The following is a 25546-nucleotide window of genomic DNA, read 5'->3' on the forward strand; positions in this document are numbered from 1 at the left end:
ATTATAAGGCTATATAGGGGAACACAGTCGAAAAATGGCTTACGGGTAAAAGGTGTGTGCTCTGTGGAAAACTCTTGACAGATTTTTATTTATGCTGTCCTTATTAAAAAAAAGTTGTAGCACCAAATTTGTAAATTACTCATCTGAACTGAGATAATAGTTAAGTATTTGCATTATATGTATAAAAAAAAAAAAAAAAAACAGAAGCAGCTTCTCCTTTTATTTCCATGCTCTGTTCTCTGCAGGCAGCCTTTATCTGTTGCCTACACAATCCCTCATGACGTGGTACACAAAGCCTAAAATGTGACATTAATTTTATTTTAAACCAAAGGGAAAAAAAAGAAAAGATGAAGATTTTTCAAAAGTGCATATGAAGTGAAATTATGTGTTAACTGCATACGCAGCATTTTCTGGAGTTACTGATGCTTTAATCACTGTGATACCAGACAGCAAAGCTAAGCAAAGAGAGATGGCAGATAAATGTCAAATTTATCGATAAAGCCCTTGATTTTATATTTCATTCTTGGTGCAACCAAGCACTTTAGATTTTCAGTCCCACCCAATGGCAAGAAAATATATAATGGGTCCCTAGCTCAAAAAGCAGCACCAGCATTTAAATTTAAATTATGTGGCTGAATGGTATTAAGGGCACACTTTTCCAAACTTTACCTATGCCTTCTGCTCAGTCTGTAAAATGGTCCAATACAGACCACAATATTGATAAATACAGCACTAAGCAGCCTCCTTGGTGCCCAAAGTTGTTGGTAAAATTGCTTGACAGCTGACAGGAAAAGCAGCAATCTTAAAAAGACGATTTTGGTTATCAAAACATATTTCCATTTTACGATGAGACACAGTGTTGCCATTATCTGCATGTGTGCTATGAATGAACTCAGCAAAAAAATAACTGTAATAGGAAGAAGGGTGGGAATTAAAGCCCTATGTCCATTTATTGGCTGATGTAAGTTAGCATAAAATTAGTTCCTTAGGCCTGTTTGTGAGCAAATCGGTACTTACAAGTCAAAGGGATGGACTTTAGTCATTAAAATTACAATTTTCCACTGGCATGACTTTATTTATATGAAAAAATGTTTTAATATGGGCTGTTTTACATGAAAATTTTATATTCTTATAGAGACCTGTAATGTTTAATTTATTAATTTTAGCAGTGTAGCTTCCCATTATGATACGTATCCTCTAAGAAATGGATTATCTATTAACATAGACAAGGTCTGTCACAGACCAGTAATTACTAGGAACCAATCAGCTTGATTTCATTATTTTAATTGCACTTGACTAATAAAAAGCTTACTGGCTGCTATAGGTTACTAGAAAGGGGTCATCTTTGCTCATGTTACCATATATTAGTGCAATAACAATTTACAAAGTATAAACAATAGATGTAAAAACACCATCAAAGCCAGACAACTAATAATATAAGGGTTCAAAAAATGCTAATAAGTTACAAGATAGAGAGAACACCATCACAGACTATAACATATAAAAACTGCATTTATGTCATACAAATAAATGAACTAGCACTAGAAAGCTTAAATATACATTTAAATAAATGCTACAAATTTTCTATAGGAGACATGAGAATATAGATGAAGTACAATTTTGCAGAAGTTTAAAATAAAGCAACAGTTTTTCCGTCTTGGCGAGATGTGTTACTTGCTATGGACTTTAAAATCCCAAAACTGCTTCTTGTTGCCTCTAGCATTTTTCCAGTTGGCCAAAACAGCTGCCAGATGCATTCTACTGTCTATTTACCTGGCTCCTTGTGGTCCGTACTTTTATGCCCACAAATAAGGTTGCAGAATTCATGCAAGTCCACAAACTAGAGAAGCCTGACCTCACGCAGCCCCATCTTTCAGATGAGCTTCTCTCCATCCTTCCACTTTTAGATCCTGCCGTCAGTGCTTGTTATGTGCCTGTATCCTCTCCCACAGGGATGGAACGGCGAACAGCAAATCTCCACAGAGGATAAATGCTGCAAGAGGGATCTCCTCTTTGCTGTGCAGAAAGCACCTATGTTACACAGCAAAACCAATGATGAACTCCTGAACATGTAATAACCACAGCAGCCTCACATAAGGGGTCTTGGATGCAGTGTGTGTTATGGGGCATTTTCTCTGAAGCCAAAAAAACATAGTTTTGCCATGGCTAAGTACCAACTGGTAATTGCAGCCTGATTGTCTGCTCAAAATTCATTAACGCTTGATTTTCTTTTGTGTGCCAAAAAGAATTAATGCAAGCCTTTTCAGTTATCTCCCCACTACATATTCCTCTGCTATCCCTGCAGCTGCACAGTTCTAAAAATTAACAATATTAAATGTTTACAGAATGATTTGTAATTGGTTCTCCCAATTCTACCTCTTTGTGACAAAGTCTTATTATTATCCTTTGTATATACAGTGGTGACAGGTTTATGTGGCGCTTTCCAAAGACCACCATTCACCATTTACAAAGTTCACCATTCACATCAATCCCTGCCCCATGTAGGCCTCCCTATTTTCTATTGCAGTAGTTTATAGTCTTTACTTTTTGCAGGTCATGCAGGTTTTTCCCCAGTTATGTTATATTGTTTAATATTACCAGTACCAGTTATCCCAAGAAATTTTTAAGCAAAATAATTGTCTCAATTGTATTTCACTGCATGCTATATGCACCATGGATGATGATTCGGTGCTTAAGGCAGTCAAACATGTTCTGCCAAATCAACAAATGTGTCATTTTTTAAACTTTCTCTTTTAGGGCAATGACAGATGGGACATTTTGTCCCCTACGATTAATCTTGACAAAACAAATATGGCGAGAAGTTGCCCAAAATTTCCTTGTAAGAAAACTTTGGGCTGCTTTGGAAATTAGCCATGCTGCATATGTTTCCCCAGTGGTGATTCAGCTGGTGAAGAGGAAAAAATGGACGTTTGTTGCCCGCTGTAGCCTAGAGTAATCATAGGCATCACTGGCTTTAGGAAAGCTTTAATAAAAAAAAAAAAAAAAACCTTGAACAGATGAGAAATTTTTCAGGATTTCACAGTGTGATCTAAGATAAATCAGCCCAATAGTGCTGGTCCATGCTTCTGTTACCTTAAAAGGACAAGGTCTTTAAATGTGATGCTTAGCTAATTTATGAAGAGAAAGGGGTGATATATTGAAGCAGCCAAGAATAAAGGTAATGGCACATGTAGTGCTTTGTTACCCTCGGAAGATCACCTCTTCTGTGGGCAGCAAAGTGTCCAAAAATATCTTGAAATGCAGAGTAGTGGGTATCCCCATCTCTGCATTACAAGGTGTTTACAGAAGTGTTGTCACCTGTGGGAGAGGCAATCTCCAATAGACAAGTAGCTATAACTGTTTAAAGCAAATCAGGGGTGCCAAACAAATTTCATAGGCCTGCTGCGTTCAACCAAACTGTGGTGCTATATGTTGGAGACACTTGGCATCAAGTGGTTATTTACAAAAAAGAGAATCATTTTGGTGTTGCGTTCATGATTTCACAACCTCTCACATTTGATAAGAGAATGTGACAACCATCTCATCATTATGAAAGTGCTCGCTATCAGTCTTTCCTTGTCCTATTTGAGCAATTCTCTTTGTAACTGTCTCTTCTGAATTCACACGGCTTATTTGGTAAGACAACTCTTAAAGACACTTAGTTAAATTTACTTAAAGCAGCATTAACCTCTTGAATGCTGGATAAACATAGCCTTGCTAGATACACATACAAAATTATGTTGGAATACAGACATATCCACTGGGATCTGTGTTAAACACAAAATCATAAAAAAATCAGTAAGAAAAAATCTTCATTCACTGTTTTTTTTGCATTTAATTCTAATAGACAGGAACAATATGGTTTATAAAAAGATACATTTTCTCCTTCCTTTGCTTTGCTTTCTTCCAAAAACTCTGTATCAGTTCTGAATAAACTGTTCTTTACAAATTTGTAGAACCAGGAGCAAAGGTTAGTATATGAACACTGCATTTGTTCTGCCCTTGCATAGTTCAATGCAGTTGAGTGTGTACTGTGCCACCGGAAACAACATGATCTATACTTTCCAAATGTGTATTGAAGCAAATAAAATGAGTTTAGGTGAAGAAAGGACCCTTGGCTATCTGTAGATTATCATTTAAAAGAGATAGGGCATAGTGTACGTGGTGCTGAATGTCTATAGGACACAGCAGTCAGACAATGTTACCCATGTTTAGAATGTAGTGGGCTAATTATTATTCATTATTATTAAACCTACCACTCACTGGAGGAAGATTGTATTAAAATGATGCTGTCCTTTAAAGAAGAGTATGGAGCACAAGAAAAAAAAAAAAAAAACAAGAGCACCCAAACCCCTAATCTTCCATTTGGACAGTAAACTGAACTAGAGAAATAATATTGAGACAGTCACCTGCAGATCAAGTTGGCATATTTGTTATCCAAAACGTATAGTAAATAAAAACTACTATAAAAAAAAGAGCTTCCTCTTGATTAGGAAAGCATGTGGCATCTACAAAATGTTACATCTTTTTGCCAATGAGATCTACACTGAAACACAATTCACAGAGCCCAGTAAAAATGCTTGAAGGTGCAAAACAAAATCCAGAAGCTAACAGTGAGAAAGCCACAACATTCAGGAGCAGTGCGGAGCTGTTTAGACAGAGCCTGTCGTGCGAACTCAAACCTGGAGGCTTCCACGGAATACTGAGGTCAATTCTTGTGGGAATGTTGCCGAGCCTGTACAAGAATTAAGTGCTTCAGCTCCACGGGTTTAAACAAATAAATACTTGGCAGCTCAGCTCCTTACTGCCAATTTCTAGCTGGGAAATCCAAAGCCAGAAGCAATATACTACTTTACAGAATGGTGGGTGTATTCTTTCCTGCTCTATGCATACTGCATCTTTCTTCTTACATATTAGGGAGGTAAGGCAGTAAAGATGAGGTTTGGCCTCAAAACTCATGGTCACTATATGCTCAACAAGCAGGCCTGGACTGGGATTCAAACTAGGCTTTGGCATTTCAAGTACACAGAGGCCCAAACAGACCTCCACTAGCCAACTAAATAGTGTCTGTCCATGGCATCTTACAGCAGCCCCTCTGGCATTTGCCAGAATCGACAGAATGCCAGTCCTGGCCTGTCAACATGACTTAGCAATCCTGGTCTTAGGTAGAACCAGAATATTACACACATGTTCACACAAAGCAGATTTCTTCTTCTTTGGTGCCATGAAAAAACAAAAAACCAAAGTGACAACCTTTGAAAGAAACACATAGGGCTACTTACTAGCAGGCTTCTAACCCCATTTTGTGGTCATGAGCAAATAATCTTGGGATGACATATTTTTGCAGCAAAAGACCATTGGCATTAGAAGCTATAACTGAACTGACAGGTTGAGAAAGGGACAGTCAAGTTGGCAAAACAGTCAGGTATAGGAATTTCAAGTAAGAATTACAAAAGCAAACCTATCAGTGAAAAATCATCAAAATGACCTACAGGTAACTTTTAATGTACTTTAATATTTTGAAGAGTAGCTTTTTAGTGTCAGTATCAATTTAAGGTGTGGTGATTCAAATTACAAAAAGATCCCTTATCCGGAAAGCCCCACCTCTCAATTAAATGATGTAGTGTGGCTGATGTACTGTAGGTTGATTTTTAAAGCAGAACTATGGCTGGATATCCAGACTCATCACTTCAGCACAGTCAGTAAAGTCCCATATGTCTCATTAGCGATTTATAACTCAGAGGGGACTAAAAACACAGAGTTACTAGTTGAGATCTTACAATACACGGGCAGTAGCATTTTGCTGGAAATTCTCTAACAGAAATCTGTAAAGTTAGTTCAGTTTCCATTTATAATAGACAGTCTAATGATCCCCTGAAGTGATGGGAGGGAGACTCGTCTCCCTTCTCCCAGCACAGAAAAGATCATATAAAAACGTAAGAATCCCTTAGGTTTATGTAAAAAGCCACACAACAAAGGCTGCTAATTTATTGACCATGCACTGTACTTCACTGTGAGTCACAACATATCGATTTCCCTGTAGGGAGTCTGCTATACGTACCTACTATAAAGAACAGCACACAATATTCCCTACCTTTTTTCTGTCAAAGGAATATTTTAAAGTTCTTTTTTGCATGCAGTTTCAACATATTTGTGTAAGGTGGAAGAGGATGATAACAACTGAAGAAGTTATATTTCCCCAATTAGTGGTACACCAAACTGTGACCACTAAATGAATGCTATTATCTACACAGGATGCGTGACGAATTTATTAAGAATGATCGCAATCTCATGAAGTATCCAAACTGTCTGGAGTTACAGTACCAGCAACGCTTCTCACATACTGGTGTGTGCCATAGGACTACCCATTCACTTGAAAATTCAGGGACGTGTTTAATAAATGTATGTTGCAGGGCTGCAACATGTTGATTGTTTTTACATTTAATTGCCCTTTTCAAGTGACCTGGTTGCCCTAGTGTGCAAGACGATATTCAGGTGGCTGTGGGGCTTATTTAGTACAAATCTAGCACTTGGGGGCAGATTTATTTAAATATGAGATGTTTACCACAGAAAAACTCACACACTTTGTATTCATTGTTATGGGATTTTTAGAAGCGTATTTGTCAAATGTTGAACTCAAACTTTCACCCACTGATAAATAGACTTCTAAAAATCCCATAGGAATGAATAGAAAATGGATGAGTTTTTCATTTATCATTTGATAAATAAATCTGCCTCTTAATATTCAGACTTTGCTTTGGTGACACAGAAGGGCAGAGTCATCAAAATGTGATATCAAAACTCACAACAGAAAAATTCACCCACTTTCTATTCATACTTATGGGATTTTTAGAAGCGCATTTATCAAATGGTGAACTCTGACTTTTACCCATTAAAAAATGCGCTTCTAAAAATCCCATAGAAAATAATAAAAAGTCAGTAAATTTTTCGGCTATGAACTATAATCTCACATTTTGATAAATCTGTCCCATAGAGATGGTTTAATAAGTAATATCTGCTTCATAAAGTTAAGACATTGTTTTGCTGCATAAGGCAATAATGCCTAAATGGTTTGTTTTAGGAATGGTCTAAGTGGATTTTTATAACATAGTATAGAGAGAAAAGGTAATGCAGGAATCTTATATGTATATTTGGAATTAAAAATTTATATATTTTGCCTGTTATCTGCTAAATAAACATGTGCCCTACAGCTCTATGACCACATCAAGCCACAAACATGATCTGAACAAGATGTGTCTGTATTGGTCTAATTAATTACATTTATATAACTATTCATTAGCTAAGAAAACAATATTCTGTGCTCACCCCACACAAGGGAGACAACTAGGGGCTAACCACTGAAAATGGTTACATTTAACTGGCAGCCCCCTAACTTTCGGACTTGACACAATGAATATAAGCCCCTTCCAGCAACCAGACGTCCTATCGTTTTTCTGGTTTAGTGGTTTTCAAGCCTGGCTTTGGGCCCCCTGTGCACATTTTACAGTTAACCACGCAGCAGGACAGGTGGAGGATTAAGTTGATGGGTAAATATGACAGATCCGCCTGCACTACTAACTGACTCATATATTTGCTGCTGCGGGGATATCCACAAAATAACCACAGCCTTGAGGACAGGGTTGGGAACTGCAGCTCTGCCTGCACTAGACCAATGAAAAATATTTGCTCACTGGCTGCTGTGGGTTACAGAAGTAGTAAATATGCTTCATTATAATACATCAAATGTATTATGCGCTCAATTAATGAAGCTGTGGCCTATAACACTGTGTTTCTAGGAAATAATTATATATGTAAGTGGAGGACAAGTTATGTAGGATCCCCCATGTAGACACACCTATACATGATCTGTCAGCATCAAGCATAGCTCACAGCCACAAAACAGGTTCTGTGTCAGCAGAGAAAGTGGCAGAATTTGATACATTAACCCTAAGTACTTGTTTATACAATAACTAAATTATTTGCACCACAGAAAGGAAACCTATTGATACCATCAAAAAACAGGGGGCTCGTAGAAATGAAACACACCAATTTCAGAATTTTTCAAACTGCAGAAAGGGAAAATCAGAAATGTGCGAGGATGGAGTTAATTATTCATACATAATTAACTTATTGCATTTCATATACATTATAATAACCACAGATTTGATTGGATGTAGAATATAGGAGCAGATATTGTACCTATTGTTTCAGCAGAGGGCACTGATTTTGACTTTTCAAGCCTGAAAAGGCTGAAACTGCTCCTGGTAAAGTTAAGGTTTGAAAGCAAATCTGCAAAAGTATTTAAGTATTATTTTCTAAAAAAGGAATTTTCCTGGTCATAACTCAGCATGCTATGATGAATAAAAAGTGTTTTAATGATCATGTTTGTGTGGTGGCTGTGGAACACTATCAAAATCATTTTTTTTAAAGGAGACATATTCTATAAAAATTATGAATGTACCAGAGAATTATACTCCTCTAGATATAGAAGGAATGTGCTTTAAAAAGTTGTGTTTCAGACTGATTTAATGAGAAATTCTACAAAAACCCCACTAGCCCCGCCCATCTGTTCCACTTCCTGCTGGCTGAATTCTCTGGATGAGCTGGGGAGCCGGCGGCCCTCATGCACTGCACTGTAGGATAGGAACCAATCAGCAATGACCGGATAGGGAACTGAAGCCTGTCTTTGCTTGTGTGAGTGTAGGGCTGTGATTGGTTCTCCCCAGGCTCTCCCTGCTTCTGGCAGGGACCGTTAGGACACGCCCACTCTTCATTTCACACTGGACGGAGAAGTGATAGGATCTATAGGGAGCTCCAATAAAGGGGCCATTTTTACAGACAGGATTCATTTTTAGCCCAAAGGGAAACCAGCACCGTATATTATTCATAATTGGCTACAAAATTAGTGTTTTTCCCATTTATCCAATATGTCTCCTTTAAATGTTGACAACTATACATTTAAATGGACAGAAGATTAAATAATATTTTCTACATGAAATGGCCATTCACAATGGCATCTGTACGGACATTCTTTAACATTTATCAACATAGCAACTGAAGTTCAAATTGAGACACCATCCTATAAAGCTCAACTTTTCATCTCCTACATAGCTTTTTAATGATCCAGCACCATCTGTAGCTCCATCAGAATAAAATAGTGCTTATTGGCTACAGTCATTTTAACCAGTAATAAATAAATAACAATGGCTGCTTATTTAGCATAGTACAATGTTATTATGTACTGAGGTTGCACTGGCATAATCTCCAAGATGTTTTATCATCATCCAACTTTTATCTCCTGCATGATTATACTGTACATAGGATAATGATCCTAGTTTATAAAAAAAAAAAAAAAAGGACAGTATAGCTGTGTAGTACATTATATCCCTTAACAGTACAAAACAGACTTATCATGAAATCATAGCGGCTTACATTGTTTGTCTTTGTTACTTTGTCTGTCAGTGGGATGCAGCAATTCAATAACAGTTGAAGGGTCACAGGTTGTCGATCTGTTGTCTAAAACTACTTGTTTGAATTTGGAGAGTGTGCTGGGTAATGATCAGCTGCAGCACAGTAAACAATATCATACACATGTTATCCTTCTGCCTCAGTCCCCTGGGCTCTTTTGCCCTTGGGACACAAGCAGTTCCAAGGAAGATCTAAATGTGGGTGAGAGACAACTTGAGAAGCACATGTATTGCACATTGTAAATTGTACATGTGCAGCAGTCACACTGATCAGATACAATAAGATAAGCAAAACTGGCATAACCTTTGAGATGTTCAACTGCCACGGGCTAAACGCCTTTACCTGCCCCGTGCACCTTTTCTCTTCATATATCTATAAATAAGACATTGCTCTAATGGCAGTTTTTATCCCTAACGTTGATAGTGCTTTTCCCTCTTTTTGTGGAATACTGCTATAGTAACCAAAAATATCTGCGTTATTACTAAAATACTGTTTAAGGTAAGGCAGTAGCATGCTGAAAATAATAATAAAGTTGAACAACAACACAAATGTACATCAAGGCAGGGAAAGCAGCACATACGGCAGCTTGGAGAAATGCCTATGGGAATGGTTCTGCATTAACAGGTATATTAAAGCAAAATGGTATCAACATAAGATTGTTAGACTTTCTATGAATGCTGCCCAGTGTGTGTCACTTTAGATAAAGGCTGTAGTGGTGCTGGTTATTATAGTTGAACTACAGCTGAAGGGCTACAACTTTGTAAACATTCATTAATATAAATAATAAAATGAACAGCATCCATTGACAAACGTGGAAGTGGGATCCTCTGCTCTATCTAATAGGCCAATGTTAACTAGAAAAATATTAGAGGAGGAAGAGGAAACTTGAAGTTTCCCTAGACACTCCCTATAGACTGGCTAGATATACCAGAGCCCCCCCCCCAGAAACATGTTACTTGTGTGGAATTGAGGTTGGAACTATATATCATGTATTCTTGGAAAGCCCCCATACCTGAAGGTATTGGAAGAATATTCTAGAATTTATACAAACAAAATTTGCCCTCTCAAATATACATTCACCAGAATTGTGTCTGATGGGCCACATTGAACAGTTATACCAGAGGGTATTCTATTTACAACTTCTATACTATGCCAAAAAGGTTATCTTATTAGTATGGAAAGAGACCACCAATCTTGACACAGTGGAAAAAAAGCCCTACATGAGGTCCTTCTCCTACAGAAAGTAGTGTATATAGCCAGAGGGAGTCTGGGTAAATTCACTGCCATCTGGGGTCCATGGCTGGCACTACCAAAAATGGCTGCCAATACAGAATCAATAGGGCCATACATCCAAACATTCCCTAACAAGTGCACAGCAAATGTTATGAATGTGTGAATTTTCAAAACAGATGTAAGACACATTTTTCTTTTCTTATTTTCTTTATTGTTGTACTATTTTAAATAAAAATGCAAAAATAAAAGCTAGCAGGTATTGATTACAGGAGGATAAAATCATTACAATTTGGGTGGACATTTTGCTTTGTATCCCATTGTATTTTATTCTGATAATATGAAGATATTCAGAAAAACAAGCATCCAAATCCAGAATATCTGATTGAAAGTTGGGATTTTGTCTGATTTAGTATCAGGTTTGCTCTACCAACCTGGACCTGTGCCATGTGGTATGAGACACAGTAGGAAGGAGGTCCCTGCCCTGTAGAGCTGTAGAGCTTACAATCTAAGTGGTGCTTACAATCCAGCTACCTTTGGGTTCCAAAGATGCCACATAGGGAGTCCCACAACCTGCCACATTTCTAAAAGAGTAAAAACAAATAATCTTACATTGTTCTTTTTATTATCTGGCTACAGATATTCACTAAAGCAAGGTGTAATATGGTACCTTCAGACTGATGTATTCCCCTATTTTCTTTTAAGGCAATGATTGTGCTTAATCACTGCTACCCACTACTCTACCTGCTGCTGAAGGCTTTGCACTGGTGTCAAGGGGAGGCATCAGAGTGGGAATCTCTAACTGTTCAGCAGACTTTCCCAGGATTATACTTCTAGAAATGATTTGAAAAATAATCTGCCCACATTAAGGCAGAAACTGATTGTATAGAGATCCAAATTAATGTAGGTCCCCTTATCTAGAAAACCCCAGGTCCAGAACATTCTGGATAACACACCAGACCTAAAAACTGGTGGGTATGAACTTTTAGACTTTTGTAATTCTTCTGCCTCTTTCTTTTAGAGACAGTTTTGTAAATGACTCAAAGAATTTTTTTTCTTTGCAAAATTGAAATGAAAATAAGCCAGGTGAGGGTGACATCTCCCAAATTTTCAATATTTGAAAGGTATGTCCCCAATAGTACATTACATGCCCATGCATATTAAGCCACAGTATCCTGTCCAGAAATAAAACATGAGATGCTTATGAAAAGGTGACTGGCACACTGCATAATCCTTATAAAATGTTTTTATAGCTTCTCGTAACTTTCTTGTTAGGTGCATGGTGCCTAGGTATCTCTACATCACAGCAGAGTAATGCCAAGGAACATCTTGGGTCTGGCTTTTTATAAGGGGGGGAAATGAAAACCTAAGACACACCAATCCACCCGGATATGACCTTGGAACTGTTTGAGAGAAAATGTGGAAAGACCAGAAACCTGTTCTGTTGGAAGAAAATACAGGTGGGAGGGAAATTCTCTAAGAAAAAAAAAAGTCTTTTATTTCTAAGATTTTGGCCATCGGCCAGAATAACCTGGAGGAGCAGGGAAGGTGTGGAGGGGACTGGCGAAAAGTTTGTTAAGGAATAGGGTGTAAGGGATTGGAAATGTGATTTCAACTGAAACACAAACACTAGCTTTGTTTTAACCCTCTGCCTGCCTGCAGTTAAAGCTGAAAAACTAGCTTGCTAATAATTTAAATATTGGTGCAGGGAATACATAGTATTCAGCCATGTTGCACTGTAATTCCCAGCATACCCAAATAAAGTAACAACTGGCTGTCGGCATTTTAGGGGCACACGCACCATATGCCCCAAGCTAAAGTGTAGTATACTCCACTCTTTAAAAAAAAAAATCACACAGGCAGCAATGAACAACCTGCGCTTCTTTAAACTTCTAAATGACTTTCCCATTATACATGCCAAGTATGAAGCCCTTTATTACGTATATGTTAATAGTCCCTCTTTAAACTAATTATTAATTATAATTATGACATTTAATTATTTTTTTTTTTTTTACAAACAAAAAATCTACAGATGTGTTTTATGCATATGATAAAACTGTGTGTCCATTGTTTCCCACTGTCTCTCTACTTCTACCCTTCCAGCAGCTGCTGGGTCTGCTGCCTCCATTGTTATATCTATGGATATGTTACAATGTGACTGCTATATAACAGAGGAACATCTTAGCACCTCTGTAATCTATCTGATGTACACAGTGCTCTATCAATCAGAAAGCAGACTGAATGTAAAGCTAGAACAGTATCACTACTAGTCTTTTGTTCCACGTCTCTGTTTAGTGGCCATCTCAGATTCATCTTCTCTCTTTTATTTAAACTGACTGCTAAGGCATTTCCTTGTTCTGCACATTTAACACATTTTGTTATTTCTGGGGGGGGGGGGGGGGGGGGGGGGGGGGGTTGAACTTATTTTAAGCTACTTTATTAAGAGGAAAGATGTAAGAAGTTATATGGCTACCAGTAAATAAGCTTATCCATGCAAGCAGCCTCCCATAGACTCTATTCTAAGCAAATACATTTTTTTTTTTTAAAAGTAATTTCCTTTTCCTCTGAAATAATAAAACAATACCTTGTATTTGATTACAACTAATCCTATTGGGTTTATTTCATGTTTAAATGATTTTTGCAGACTTAAGGTTTGGAGATCCAAATTAACGGAGGTCCTCTTATCAAGAAAAACCTAGGTCTAGAACATTCTAAATAACAGGTCCCTTGCCTGGAAGTGAATTTAATATAGTTTCACTTTGTCTCAGGACAAAATGCTTCCTATGAAAACCTAGAGGCTCTTTAGTTATAAAAAGAACAGTTAGCAAAGCCTTTGCTTTGCCAGTTCATAAATAAGCCTTATTGAAGATGTTCAGTTTCCCTTTGGCCACTCTCCTGCCCGCCCAAAGTCAATCAGAAAGCCAGCAAACCACTATTAAGGTCATGGAGAGACAGATATCTGATATTGTTGTCACTTTAGCTTATAGCTTAGGGCAATGTGGGGAAGGTTAAAGCAGACCAGTATCCTTAACCCTGCTGGAGCTGAAGACTACTAAACTGGAAAGCAATATATTATGGTTTCAACTTCTAATCAGTGTCAAGTAATCTGAATAGGATATAGCACAGTTGTGAAATGCTGCTACTGAAGCAGATGACAAAAGGCATACAACAATACATAAATAATGTATCTGCTAGGAACATAAAACACACTCAATAAGGCAACAAATGTTACAGCATAAATCACATGAAGATTTTCAAACTGGAGCCTGGTGAGCCTGGTTTAGGAGACTCTATAAACCCCTAGCCTACCTAAAGGTTACATAGCCACCATTATTGCAATACGGTTTGACTCACGCAGATATAATTACTCTTGATACTACCATTTTGCATTAACTTGTGTAATAGTCCATGGAATATTCTTACTCTTGATGGCTACTGACAACATTGGTTTACGAACTAGTTTTCCTCTTTAGAAGGCAGCTATCTTACTGGAATCAGTTATAATGTGAGGCAGGACTAGGTATCTTGTATAAATATAAAGAAGAACATGAACTTAAAAAAATGCAAGGAAATACCGCAGTAATTAATCTTTCAGGAGAACAACCCAAAAACAAGGTCAATGTAACAGTGGAGTGGGCCAACTTCAATGGGCTTATTAATCAATTTTTAGGTTTGTCAATTCAAGAGTTTTGTCTAATTCAAACTCATATTGTAAAAAAAAATAAATGAATGCTTGCTTATTTATTAACATGGTACACTCGTTTGAATAATAGACAAAAAAATTTGAAAACTCAATTATCTTGAACTGAAAATTGATTGATTGAACTTGCCTAGGACAACTCTCATTGACTTTTACATGAACTTGCAAGCTTTTAGCTGCCGTATGTCTACATTTAAATTTTCAGCTTTTTTGCACTTAATAAATAACAGGCACTCGAGTTTTTGAACCATAACTCAAATTTCACTGCAAAAAACTTGAATTATGAAAAAAAATCAAATTCAAAAGTTGATAAAGTGTTGGGATTGAATACTTATAATTCAGTGTTTCTTAATATGTTTTCTATTATTTTTTCAATATTTCCAAATTGAAGAACCCGATTTCAGTGTGGGACATTCTTTAGTAAAATGAGAGAATTTTATGCTCCATGAAATTGTAAATTTTGATGGCATTTACTCTAAGAAATGTAATGAACCAATCCTTAAAGGAGAAGGGAAGGTAAAAACTCAGTAAGCTTTATCAGAAAGGTCTATGTAAATACAGCCATAAGCACTCACAGAAACGCTGCACTGAGTCCCCTATCAAAAGAAACACAGGATTACTTGTCTCTTTTTTTGTAAACATGATGTTCCAGTGTCTGACTTCCTCTCTCAGAAACATCCTTAATTTCAGTGGCCAGTCTGCTCAGTTCTCTCCCCTCTCCTGCTCCCCCCTCCCACCAGAATGCTAAGAACTCCCTCCCCCCTCCCTTAGGAATGTGTGATCTCAGCTATAACTGCTAGACTGCAGGCAGGAAGCTACTTAAAATGGCAGCTGCAGTCTTAAGCAAACGGAAAAAGCTTTTAAAGCTATTTACTCAGGTATGGTTATGGTTTCTTCTGCAGAATAAATATATTGTTCTAGGTGGCACTAATGTGGCGAATCTATTGGCAGTAAAATGCCAAAATGACTTTCCTTCTCTTTTAAGCAGCAAATTATTACTGGTGATTTGGATAGCATCATTCAACTAAGCGCTTCCCTTACTTAATTCTGAAGCATGAAGATTGGTAATTTTGAAATAAAATTACTGTATTTGAAAATAAAGTTGAAAATTTTAAAAAGATTTAGAAAATGTTCTTGGCCTTTTATTCCCATTAATATTTATATATAAAATGCCTGATTAATCAGAGATGTTTCATTGCCAAAACATATTTATTTTGACTATTTCTTCACATTTTTCCAACTTATAAAAGCTTAGAAAACACCAAAATCATTTTAGAAAATATTGATGACATCTGTTCATCGGATCAAATCTAACTAAATTAAATTATAGGGAGGAACTGAAAGAGGATGACATTTTAAAATTCTGTCAAAATCATTACAAATCTTTCGATATATTGAGCTTTCAAGACTACTTTGACAACATTTCCAGTAATGGAAACTCTTGAAGCTTTATAAAAAGCTAATTTCTTCTTCCCTAGATCCCATCAAAGCAGTAAATATTTCTACGTTTGTAAATAGGACCCAATACCACATTATGTAATTAAATTACATTAGAATTACATTTTTTTTGTTTTCTTTTTGTTTCCCTATTCTACAACCATTAGGTTTTGCAATTCATAATAGCTATTTTTCATTACCACTGAAGATCTTTTACATTTTATTGCAGCTTCTCTGTATGCTGCCATTTTTTTTATATACATACAGAAGTTTTTATTCAGAATCATACATGCATTCCGCCTACTGTCTCTTCTATGCTCCACTGCTTTCTGCTAGAAAGGAAGTGTCTTTTTTGATAGTTTTAATTCATAACAATAACAATTTTGTATTTTTTCAATCGATTCAAAGTTCTTTTAATTCTAGACAAATGGCCATGTTCAGATTTATCCTAATGATAATCTGTTATTAAGAATAATACATATAACGTGCTGTTCATTGGACTTTGGTAGGGAAGACTGAAGAATGCTAATGTTTTGTAATAAAGAGCCATACAAACAAGTCATCGAAGCCATAATGGAGCTGCACCTGGAATTACTGCAGTGCTGGAGGGGTTACACATAAAAAGACAGTGGAATCTGACAAGTGCACTTTTAAAACAATAAATCAGAACTGGATCATCTGGCTCTGCTATCCTGCTCCACCAAAGAAGAGCTTAAGAGACACGGAAAGCATTTTTTTTCAAACAACACTCCCTTTGGCTGTTCAGAATGGGACATTACAGTACAAGCAAAAATACTTCTTTGGTGTGCTAATTTTGGTTTCCTAGTAGACATACAGCTCCTAATGTCTACATTAGACAAATACAAAGGGAAACAATGGTGCTAACAACAGAGTTGACATTGTACTGGTGTCTAAGGGGAATGCATCAGGACCTCAAGGCAACAAGCTTATTCTAGGATGTAATGCATATTATGTACAAAGGGAATGCTTCATTTGGAATTTGTAGAATAAGCAATTCTTCCTCAATATATAGGGTGGTTTTGCCATAAAAACTAAAATATTAAAACAAAAATGACCTATGACACATGACCTTAACAAGTTGTCTAATAACTTAAATGAAACATATAGCATCCCTAAATTTGACTCTTTTGCTCCCCCTAGCTCTGCAAAAAAAGCATCCCAGGTTTAATTACAAATGCAAGTACCAATGAGTACCTTTGTTATTACTTATAAGCTCTACATCAGTTATTCCTGACATATGGGGATTAAAATGCAATTTTTATTTGATACTATTACACTGTAATCAAACTTCAGAAGGGCAGATATAATGCTGGTTAGGTGTTTAGAAAAAGAAAAATGATTTTGTTCCTTTGGCAAAGTTTTAGTTCAACATATGATTAGAGCAACATTCCAATGGAAAGTATATGTCATATGTATTGAATTACATTTTGACAAATACATATAGTCTAGTGAGACAAATCTAGTTTCATTTTAAACTAAGTTATCTAAAACCTCTGTCAAATTGTCCCATAATGTTCCATAATTGGTGGCCCAATTTTAATTATAGATGCAAGAATATTCAGTAGTAAGAAGCCACCTTACATAGTTACATATGGTTGAAAAAAGACCAGAGTCCATCAAGTGCAACCCTTTCAAGTAAACCCAGCACACACAAACCTATACTGACCTATCTATACACTCACATACATAAACTATACATACTAACATCAAATCAGTGCACTGTCTGCCTTTTGCTATCATTAAACATAAAAAGATACTCAAGGGCACATATTGTCCCACTGCAGTATAATGTGCTCTGTAATCTCTATGTTAAAATATAACCTATTATTAAAGCCTCTGGTCCATTGCATACGGCAACCTGTCCTCACTAAAAAGTTTTTGTTGTTATTTTAATGCTGTAATGTTTCCATTTATTCTTCTCAGTTCCCTGCTGATAGGAAATCTCCATATGATGGTGCTGCCACCCCATAACATACCAGTATTCAGTTGCAGACTTGGACAAATATTACACTTTTTGCAGGTTTTGGATAAGGCCAACACTCAGTCTAAATGAAATGCAAAGTCCTGTGACTTAAGCACTGGATAACGCAATACACTATTTTGTGTTGTATTAAGTTAAATCTTTGGAGTACAATTTGGTATTTGGTGCATCCCTACTTATAAATGAGCGCTAACAAGTTACTTGTTTCTTCTATAAATTTTAGTCAAAATCATGCTTGTGTCCTCATTCCTTTATATGTTATCCCTTATTGGCCATTAATAATTTCCTGACCAATAGAAGTACATCACTATTTTATTAAAATTAAGTTTTTGCAACCACTACAAAAATCACAGCAAAAAAAGTGAAGTCCAATTTTCTTTAAACTCAAATTTCCGAGAAGTCAGTGGGTGGTTTTTTTCTGACTTTTTTTTCATGTTTTTACAGACTCATTGAAAATGGAATGGAATAATAGAGATTTTGTTGTTACTGGGTTACTGTTTGAAAAAAAGAGCACTTGAGGAAACAAAACTTAAATGCGAAAATGAATAAATCAGGCTCCTCAAGTAACGTCACAAATGGAGGTAGATTTACTAAAACTGTAACATTTCTCATTTACTTTTAAAAATTCAAATAAACTCACTTCCATGTATAACAGTTACTTAAAAGTCTGAAAAAGCCCACATGAGAAAAGTCAAAAAAACTCCAAATTTCTTTCATTGTGGCATGAAAACTGCTTTTTTGGAAAAACAGTGTAAAAAATCCGAAACCTCTAAACTTTCAAAGCTAAAGAAGGATCCTCCAGGGAAGGAAAGGGACATCTGCCATTGACTCCTACATGATCTCGACAAGTTTTAGCTGGCGAATTGGGATTCAGGGTTTTAGCTGTTTTGTTACATAGTAAATCTCAAAAAAAGGCTTTTCAACTTTTTTTTTTTTTCAAATTTTACTGCTAAAAAATAGAATTCGGAAAAAAAAATCCGACAGTTAGTAAATGGTTAATAAATAAGCATTATTTTACACAATTGTTTTGTGGTCCCACCACTATATTATGCATATTACATTTCCCTGATTTTATATTTTTCTCAGATTTTATATAATTTATTCTAGCCCCCTGAAAAAAGTGAAATGGGGGTTCTACTGTATTTATAATGTATAATTTCATATTTTATGACTTGTAGGGAATGCATTCTATACAAACAGAATATTCAAAGTTATGTTTTGCTTTATAACATAAAACAAAGTTTCATTAATAAATGTAACTTTTTCTGTGCTTTTGAAATTAAAGAAAAAATCAAATAAACAAAATCAGTAATATGAGAGATTTATTTAAGGATCTGAATACTTCTGGAAGGAATGTTCCACGTCTGACCTAGTCTACTGAAGTCTGCCTACATTTCATGGTGACACCCAGCTGACTTATGGACTTATTTTATTGCCCCTTGCTTCAAAAATCATAAGTTGAAGCTCATGTTGTACCTAACTATTAGCGTTACTGTAATAACTCAAAGTCACAAAAAGAGAACTTTCGAGCCACAGAGGCAGCAAGATGATAAATAAGATAGACATTGAGCAAGAGGATGTTTTCTTGCAGCCAATGTACCATTTGTCAGAACACATATATATGGTATACTCTAGTCACACTGAAACATTTCCTGTGTAACAGAGCCAGCAATTTGCAATTTGATGCTAAGGTGCAAAGACTCATTAAATTCCCATCTCCCTCCTTATCTACTTGCCTGCCCTTAACCTTTTGCCCAATCCAGAAGTGAAAATTTAAAAATCCATGCTATAAGCAGACAGACATATTAATTGTTTCTCCATTAAGATAAATAGAACACAAACAAAGGCTTATTTACTAATGCCAAGTAAATTCCACATCTGCCACAATTCCCAGATAGCAGCTCAAAGGAGCCCAGTACATAACATCTGCCCTAGAGGCATGGCCTACCTCTTCTGTGTTGCGGGATACAAATGAGAGATTTTAAAGATAATTGCACCTGTAAGCAACCAATAACCATACCTTGTTGCATTCCTTTATAATAATTATCAGCCCACAACAAGCCCTCATAGTTTTTTTGCCACAGTTTTACAACATGTAGTTGTAGCAACTAAATGTTACTTTGCCACAAACTTCACTTAACTCAACTACATAACTCAACAGTGCAGATGAATGTTAGGTAGAATGCTCTATCTTTACTTTCCTAACATTCCTAACAAAACAGAGTATCAGTGTATACCCTACCCATTGTTAATTTGGTTACATGGTCTAATACTTACATGTCAGACAACAACAAAAATAAACTACAGCATATGCTCAGAACACCCTTTTGCTATTTGTGTTGAGAAACCTGATTTCTCTTTGTAGGATGGCGTTTCCGTGTAGGCTGCATTCACATACACAGCACAACATCATCCCTGAGGTTGTCCCATGAAATAACTTCCAAGCCTGTTTTTCAACTTACTTTGTCACTGCATGACATTGAGAGCTAGGTGGGTCCTTTTCAGAAGCGGAAGATCAATCCAATATATTCTGCTATTGTTTGTGGATTTGTCAGAGAATGGTGCATACAGGAAAGGATACCACAAACAGGTCTTGGAAACCACAAACAGACACCAAGAAATAAAAGGCAAAACAAGAAAGGAAGAGACTGACAAAGGTTAAAGATACGAGATGGTATCTTCAACAAGAGGAATTAGAAGGGCAAGTTAATCAGTGTTAACTGGAAGACCAAATTGTGAAAGAAAAACTGAATAACGGAATTATTTAATTTAAAGCTAAAATAATCTAGATGAGAGCTGATTTATAAAAATGTCTTCAATGTTTTAAGTAGCAAACAAGGTACTAGTAAAATAGCTTTAAAACAATATAAAACAGAAGAAAAAACAAACTATTTAACCCCATCCCACATTAGCTGAACAAATAACTATTCATAAACCTTTCCAGGATACCAAGCTAAACCAAGACTTTAAAATATAAACAAAATCCATAGAAATGTCCTGAAAAGGATTATAGGGAATCTACTGCAAAGCTGCTCAGATCAGATCTCCAGTTGACTCTGTGCTGGCATTGCCTCCTACCTAATGGTACAATCCTCAGAAGAATTAATGCTACTTCTTAAGAAGGTGATGTGTTTGGTACTCTAGAGACCCACTTGTAAATGGATATGTTTGTAAAAGAAGAAGTTACCGTAGCTGTGTTAAGCTTGACTTTCTGTTCTTTAATGGGTTTTTCTCCCTTGAAATAATCTTATGCTGTTTGTTGGCCATTTCAATTTTCCACATACAAGACAGTGACAAGTCAAAAGGAACTGTGCTTAATCACCTGTGATGGTGCCAATCATTTTTGAGGTCTCTGAAAGAGTGTTACTGGACTGCTTAGAATCATTTTATCGTATGGGAGAACTCTGCAGATCTCATTAGAATTAAGCAAAAAGCAAGCAATGTGTAGTCGCTAATATAATGCTGGTAGCAAACTGCAGTCATCAACTGAGTCACTGTGCTGCAGCAAAAAAATAACTATTAAGCTTTCAATTTATATATTTAAAACACTGAGAAAGAATTACTTGCCTGAAACCTAATGGGGCAGTGAATATTTAAATTTACAGTTCTGCATTTAAAAAACATAGTTATTAAACCCTTTCCCTGCCAGTAATGTAGAATCTACGTCACTGGAAAGAAAGTTATAGAGCGCCAGTTATGTAGGTTCTGTTTCCACATGGTAGGCAATGCATGGTAACAGAAAGGCCATGGCCAATGGCAGGGAAGGAAGCAAAGCAATTTAATTTATGCTGTGGACAATGCAAACAAAATAATAATTGCAAACACAAATAATAAATGAGAGAGATTATTACTTCAATAATCGTCCCTACCTCTACATGAGAATTTCTGTACTACTGCCTGTTTGCATGTTCACAAGTACCAATACTGTTGCTTGACACCAGAATCACTAAATCCAAACCCGTAAAAATCATGAAGAATCAAGGTTAGTGAGATAAAGTATAATATAAAGTGTGTTGCAAAACACACTAAAGAACATATTATTGTTCTCGTGAGGTTTTGTTCTTGTGAAATCTTTATTTTAAAGCGATCAAACTAAAAATGTTTTTTTCAAGGTTATTTTTTATTATTTTATATTCAAAAATGTTAAAAAAACAAATTAAGCAGTTAATTATTATGGATACTTTCAACAAGATGACCATACCCTACAGATGAAAAGTATAGTTCTACCACCACCATACATCACTGTAGGCATGGGACAGCAATAGAAGAATTCTGCATAACACTGACCTGTATGCGAGTTTGGTGTAAATGAGGCCATTTACTCAAAAAACTTGCCAAAAACATGACAGGGACCTATCAGTAACACAGGAAAAGGTTTAATGGACAGATGAATGCAAGATAAATCTCTTCTAATTATAGTTTAAAATTGAAATTCTAAAACTATGCAGCATCTCAGAAACACCACATCTACTGTAAAACATGGTGCTGTGGGGCTGCTTTTTTATCACGGGGGTTGGAGCATCTTATTAAAATAAAAGTAAGGTACAAAATACTTGTAAACAATACAAAATACTTGTACAAAATACTTGTAAACAATGCAGGAGAACCTGTTTCGTTCTGGTAATACCAAACAATAATAACAAAAAGTTGAATTTCCTACATTGGCCCAGCAAAATCCTTGATCTCAATTTAAATTTGAATCTGTGTCATTCTCTAACAACCTGGGAAGAATCGGCCAGAATCACTCCTAAACTGTGTGTAAAGCTGGTATAGGCTCACACTGGCAATCTGTGGATACTTGCAAATGCCAGAGGGGGTCCTGTAAGATGCTGAAGACAGACACTATGTATCAGGCTAGTAGGGGGCTTTTTGGGTCTCTCTGTAAGCGAAATGCCTAGCCTTTTAAGTTTTTTTTTACATTTATTTATGAACAAATGTCAAATTAGTTCCAGTCCTCTGAAATAAAAATAGCAGATGGAACAAAAGTCTGATACAATTTGTCAATGGCCTGTAATTTTGCAAGACACTGTAATAAAACTGACAGTAGTCTAATAAAAATAGGCATTATAAAAATAACATGAAATCTATATTAATAATATAAATCAAGTCCAGCCAAGTCAGGGTAAGTAGATATTAAGTAGACAGTTGTTGACAACAGTAAGGAATTTTTTTAAAAAGTGGCTTCAAGACAAACAAATGATTATCAATTAAATCCTTAATAGTGGCAGGACACTTATAAGGCATCTAGGGTTTTGAAATTCAACCCTCAAAGGGGTACATAAAATAACACTGGGCAGTTAAAAGGGACTTTATAATGCCGACTGTCAGATGTCACCGGAATGAAAACTGGAGAACTGGAAAAAATCAGTAAGCCATTTGGTATTAAATTTAATCAAGTTGCAAACACTTGTATATGAGGAGCAACACTGAAATCTAATAGAGAATTAGAAATATTAAGGGGACAGCAGGGGGTCCCAAGCTTGTCTACGCACACAAGATACAACAAGCAGTTAACAAGGGAACGGGGCCAGAAAACCATCACAGAGTTTGAACATCTGAGACAAGTGTACAATTAGAACTTGCTGGTTTCAGGAGTAAAGATAAATATTTGATTAACGTCTCTTACTGTAATCTCTCTGTGAAGCGGCTGAATGTGGATTCCTACAGACTGGGATATTTTAGGGATAAAGAAAGAGATGTAACTTACTGCTTGCCATGTGCGTTGGTGAGGAGTGCTGTCCATTGGGCGTGCACGAGGTCAGGTCTATGGCCATGTTGGAATGTTCTGTCTCAGGGACAATCTCATTATCACCTGGTTACACAAAGACAAAACGAAACACAAGGTAAATGTCTCTTTCCCTGTAGGCAAGAACTGAAAAAATCTGGAATTCAAAAGAGGCCAAAGTTCATCAGTTTGTATCTTTCTCTTATTTCAGATTTTCGGCCCATTTTACAGTGCTATCAAGTATGCTTGGCACTTTATTAATAAAACACCATTTTAATTGTCTGCACAAATCTCAGTATTGTATCATATAGGGGGGAAAAGTAGCTCAAACTAAATGTTTGTTGAAACATAACAGCTGCAGATTATATTTTATTGCCCACCCTTCGCTCCAAAATGCATCTTCTTAGGAATATTAAAGTTGCAATAAGATCCTTCTCTCCGGAGAATGTTTTCTCCCAGAGTCTTAACATGTTCCTTCCTGTGGATGCAATTCCCAGCTAGAAGGGCATTCCAATGCTTACGGATTTTTATGACTTTTCTCTCAGTAAAGTGTTATCTTGAGGAGACACTTAAAGCTACAGCTCCTCAAGGACAAAAAAGAACATATAGATAAATACATCAGCTTTCAGACTGGGCCTCAAACATGCACACACACATATATGCTACATAAGACTAGCTTGGAGACAGGATCATAACTGCCATTAAAAAAGAGAGGTTTTTAAAGATTATATGTAAGATATTATTTATTTGTGTAATTTTTTCTGTCTAGTTGTTATTGAAGTGATCTGTGATTTTGATAAATGCTATGGACCTAACCAAAATGTCAGTCTCTCTTTAATAAATACACCTTTGTTTCACTAGAAGTCCTGTAAATGTGGAGTTCATTGGTGGTGATAATATAATATATAAAAATATCAGGGATTCTAGGCCTATTCGTTGGGAGCCAAAAAAGGGTCCCCCGCATTCCTCCAAGTCCCGCTATAACAATATAAAATTTTTACCTGCAATATGAAAACACTTTAGTGTTTAGTGTGCACCCTATAAAAATGCCTCCCCCTTTTTTAGACATGGATGAACAGAGAAATGCTTATATGTGAAAAAGTTTCAGTTGTGTTTTTTATGCATAGTAGCCAATTCATCAGCCTGACAGTCTTGCTCCATATACAAACATCTTATTCCTTTTTATACATTTTTTCCAATACAAACTCATAAGGAAGATGGTGTATTTTCAGCTTTACAAAATAGTTATACAGTACGAGCTACATATTAAAGGGGGGTAGTCTTACAAACTAACACAAAGGCAAAGGGGATGTATGGTATAATAATTAAATATTCAATGCGTTTACCATCAAAATGAAAAACTGAAATGGTTATAACAATCACTTTCACAATGCTCTGTGTTCTGATATAAGTACAAAGCCTTATACTTGAGAGAGTGAAGAATCAAATGTGAAGTACAGCACAAAAAAAGGACAATGATGGAGATAAATGGAGAGATGGGAAAAAGGCGGGGTCTGGGGGATTTAGACCATTTAGAAGCAGCTTTTAATTAAAAGCCACCAGATAGAGAGAAAGCCCAACACCTATGTTATTTGAATCCCTTGTTGTCGAAGCAACAGTGGCCTCAGACCAATACTCTTCGGTGCGTATGACTTGATGACTTAACACTAGCACATATTTTATTCAAACAAAACTTAAAATGTTCACCATAACGTGTAAAACCTTTTCACAAAGCATACTGTTGTAACAGGTAAAGAGGGGGCAGGAAAGCAGTGGGGAGATATGCTAAAGGACGTTGGGCAGTGAAGCTAACCACAACTTACACATTTGAACACATTGCGCTAGGGCTTTAAAAGGTAAAACCAACAAATTGGTTGAATTCTCTAAGCAAATATAAGACTACACTTTTTTCTACTTGTTTTGTTCTTTACGATCTATAATTTGTCTCTGAATTAGCTCAAGAAAATGAACAGATTTCCTAGAC

The 25546-nt window shown here is 36.2% G+C and overlaps 1 protein-coding gene across 14 annotated transcripts in view; it reads right to left on the bottom strand.

Moving 5' to 3' along the window:
• ikzf2 (IKAROS family zinc finger 2) overlaps positions 1-25546 on the bottom strand; it is a 48145-nt gene that overhangs the window by 16730 nt on the left and 5869 nt on the right. For 13 of the 14 annotated variants that reach the window (XM_012970043.3, XM_012970045.3, XM_012970039.3 and 10 more), the window contains 1 exon segment: positions 23545-23649. In XM_012970043.3, the coding sequence (XP_012825497.1) occupies positions 23545-23649 (105 nt within the window). 14 annotated transcript variants of the gene reach the window in all.

This window comes from Xenopus tropicalis, chromosome 9 (genome assembly GCF_000004195.4).
Source record: "Xenopus tropicalis strain Nigerian chromosome 9, UCB_Xtro_10.0, whole genome shotgun sequence".
NCBI lineage: Eukaryota > Metazoa > Chordata > Amphibia > Anura > Pipidae > Xenopus > Xenopus tropicalis.